Source organism: Octopus bimaculoides, chromosome 7 (assembly GCF_001194135.2).
Source record: "Octopus bimaculoides isolate UCB-OBI-ISO-001 chromosome 7, ASM119413v2, whole genome shotgun sequence".
In the NCBI taxonomy this organism is placed as follows: Eukaryota; Metazoa; Mollusca; class Cephalopoda; order Octopoda; family Octopodidae; genus Octopus; species Octopus bimaculoides.
In genome coordinates this window covers 59426030-59429052 of record NC_068987.1, presented here as the reverse complement: position 1 = coordinate 59429052, position 3023 = coordinate 59426030, and the positions used below count along the sequence as shown (strand labels likewise).

The window sequence follows — 3023 nt, the reverse complement described above, 5'->3', positions numbered from 1 at the left end:
TGTGTGTGTGTGTGTGTGTGTGTATATATATATATATATATATATATATATATATACTGGCACTCCGTCGTCCACGACGACGAGTGTTCCAATTGATCCAATCAACAAAACAGCCTGCTTGTGAAATTAACGGGCACGTGTCTGAGTACTACACAAAAACACGTGTACTCTTAACGTAGTTCTGAGGGAGATTCAGTATGGCACAGAACGTGACAAGGCTGGTACTTTGAGTTATAGGTACAGATCATTTTTGCCAGCTGAGTGAAGTGAAGTAACGTGAGATAAAGTGTCTTGGTCAAGGGCACAACGCACCACCAGAAATCGAACTCAAGTGGGCCGAATAGCCTAACCACTAATCCACGTACCTTCACACACACTTACACGCGCGCGCACGCACACACAAAATACAATACACAAAAGCATAGCTAGCTAGCTAGCTAGATAGATAGATAGATAGATAGATAGATAGATAGATAGATAGATAGATATAATCCATGGTTAACTCACCGCAGTCAGCGAAGCGAAGCACAGATCTTTCTTGTCTTCTCCTTCCAGCAAAAGTTTTATTTAGTTCCAGCAGAAGGAGGATAAATAAAGTGACGAAACTTTTCATGGTGATGTAAGTCAGCACTAATCAATACAATACGAGATAAATAGATAGATAGATAGATAGATAGATAGATAGATAGATAGATAGATAGATAGATTGATTGATTAATTGATTAGTAAGCTAGTAGATAAATAAACCGGTAAATTGATCGATTATGAATCTGATAGATACACCTTACTCTGGCCAAATATATTTAACTTTTCTCATTCTTTAAACTTTTTTCTCAAATCTCCTCCACCACCGCAACCGGTGCAGCCTCCACCGCAAGCTGCTACTGCTACTGCTGTTGTTGTTGTTGTTATAAACCCTTGCCCTGTTGTTTCGGTTATTGTTGTGGTGGAAGTGGCTCAATCTGTTGCTTTATGAATCGGGGTGGTGGTGTATATGTTTTACTGTTGTTCTTTACATTCTCTTTCACGTGGTGGTGGCGACGTACTGTGAGCGAATTGGAGTAGTAGCTATAGTGCTGGTATGAGCGGTAGCGCCGGTGGAGGATAGTGGTGACGCAGTTTATTACGTATTTAATTAATATTGTCGCTGTAACTAGTATACGTTGTTGTTGTTGTTGTAACAGTTGCTATTTTAGCCTCAGTGCTGTAACAATGATCAAAATGTGACAATGATCAAACTGACAGACCCTAAGACAAAAGACGTCTTAACCGCGACCATTCGGATTTTCATTCGGATTTTCATTCATATGTTAGTATAGTTTAAGACTTCGTTAGCCTTTATATCTCTCTCCTTTTCTTTCCTTTTTCTCTTTTTTGTTTGTTAGAAAATAAAGTGGTTTCCCCGAAAGATTTAGCTGTTATTTCTAGCAGGTCAAGAAACTACGCAGAGGCTTCTTCGTTAGTTCATGTTGTTTGTTATAATTCTTGATGTCAGTTAGCTATTGTTTCGCTTTTGTTGTAAATCGTTTTTCTTACCACTGGTATAACCTCCTTATGCAAATGTTACAATCAACGTAGTTTTTAACCCCTTTTTTTTACCCCCTTATTATTGATGTAGTAAATGTAGTAATAATTTCTCCTTTCTGCAGATACTGGTGTGTTTTCGTTCAGCCCCATATCAGACTTGACTGAACAAGTTAATGAACAAATGCATTCCAGGCATCCTTTTTTTAATTTTTTTATCCCCTTCTTTCAAATATACTGACTTCATCCGAAATATCCTCTTTTCCCAAGGGAGATATCAAAGAGTGATTTAAAGTAGATTAGGCTTCTGTTTCGAGCAGCCTCAGTGACCGACACTTTTCCCAGCAGCCTGATGGTGTTTACACTGTTATCGATAGTATCATTATAATTATTTCAAGCATAATAACAGCAGCAGCAGCAGCTGAAATCGTATTACTAATTGTTGTTGACGTTATTGTTGTAATACAAGTCACAGTTGTTTATACAACTAATTGCTGTTGTTACCTAATAGCAATAAAGAGTTATTGTAATAGTGTTATTAGTTCTATTATTATTATTATTAGTTGTTTTCTACCACAACACTTCTGGTAGTAGTAGTAGTAGTAGTAGTAGTAGTAGTTATAAGTTACAAGTGTTCGCTGTTGTTGTTATTGTTGTTGTTTTAGCCCCAGGTCAGTCAGTCCGGACTGAGTAGATAGATCTGTGATCAAAGGCAATCCATTCATGATCATTCCATCTTATTTGCAGATAATATCACAGCTATTATCACCCCCAAAAAACGTGTCCTTTCCTTTCTATATCAAGACAGTGTGTGGTTGTGAAAGGAATTTGGCTGCTATTTCTAGCAGGGTAGCAGGGTCGTGATTTTGCAACGTGATTTTGTCGGTGTTGTTACCGTTGAAGTTGTTAATATAAGTAATGATTGTCGTTACTGCCGTTTCTATTTGATTTGATGACGGCTTTACCCAAAGTGATGTCTTTCTTACGTTTGTTATCGCAGTTAATGTCATCGCCTTATTTATATATATATTGACTTACTTCTCCCCCCCCCACCTCCTCTTTCCCCTCTTTCCCACCCCAACTAACAACCACACCCAACCATCCATCCATCCACCCAACGTACTCCCTTTCACACCCCAAACTCTGTTCTTCACCACTTCCACCTACCTCGCACCTACCATTCCCTCGATCACATCTTCGACCGCCACCTTTTTTCCCGAGCATAAACATACGCGCGCGCGCACGTATGCACACGTACATGCGTTCATACATACATACATATATATATATATATACATATATACGACGGGCTTCTTTCAGTTTCCGTCTACCAAATCCACTCACAAGGCTTTGGTCGGCCCGAGACTATAGTAGAAGACACTTGCCCAAGGTGCCACGCAGTGGGACTGAACCCGGAACCATGTAGTTCGTAAGCAAGCTACTTACCAAAAAAAAAAAAAGAGACAGAGTGGTCACGGACGGAGTATCTCAGATGGTAA

At 39.2% G+C, this 3023-nt stretch overlaps 1 protein-coding gene across 1 annotated transcript in view; it reads right to left on the bottom strand.

Annotated features, from left to right (window-relative positions):
* The window catches only part of LOC106867699 (ganglioside GM2 activator), a 52287-nt gene extending 49778 nt beyond the window's left edge, over positions 1-2509 (bottom strand). Inside the window, exon 1 of the mRNA XM_014912654.2 lies at positions 508-2509. Coding sequence (XP_014768140.1) covers positions 508-613 — 106 coding nt within the window. The 5' untranslated portion in view covers positions 614-2509. The remainder of the gene's footprint in view (positions 1-507) is intronic.
* Between the last annotated feature and the right edge of the window lie 514 nt (positions 2510-3023).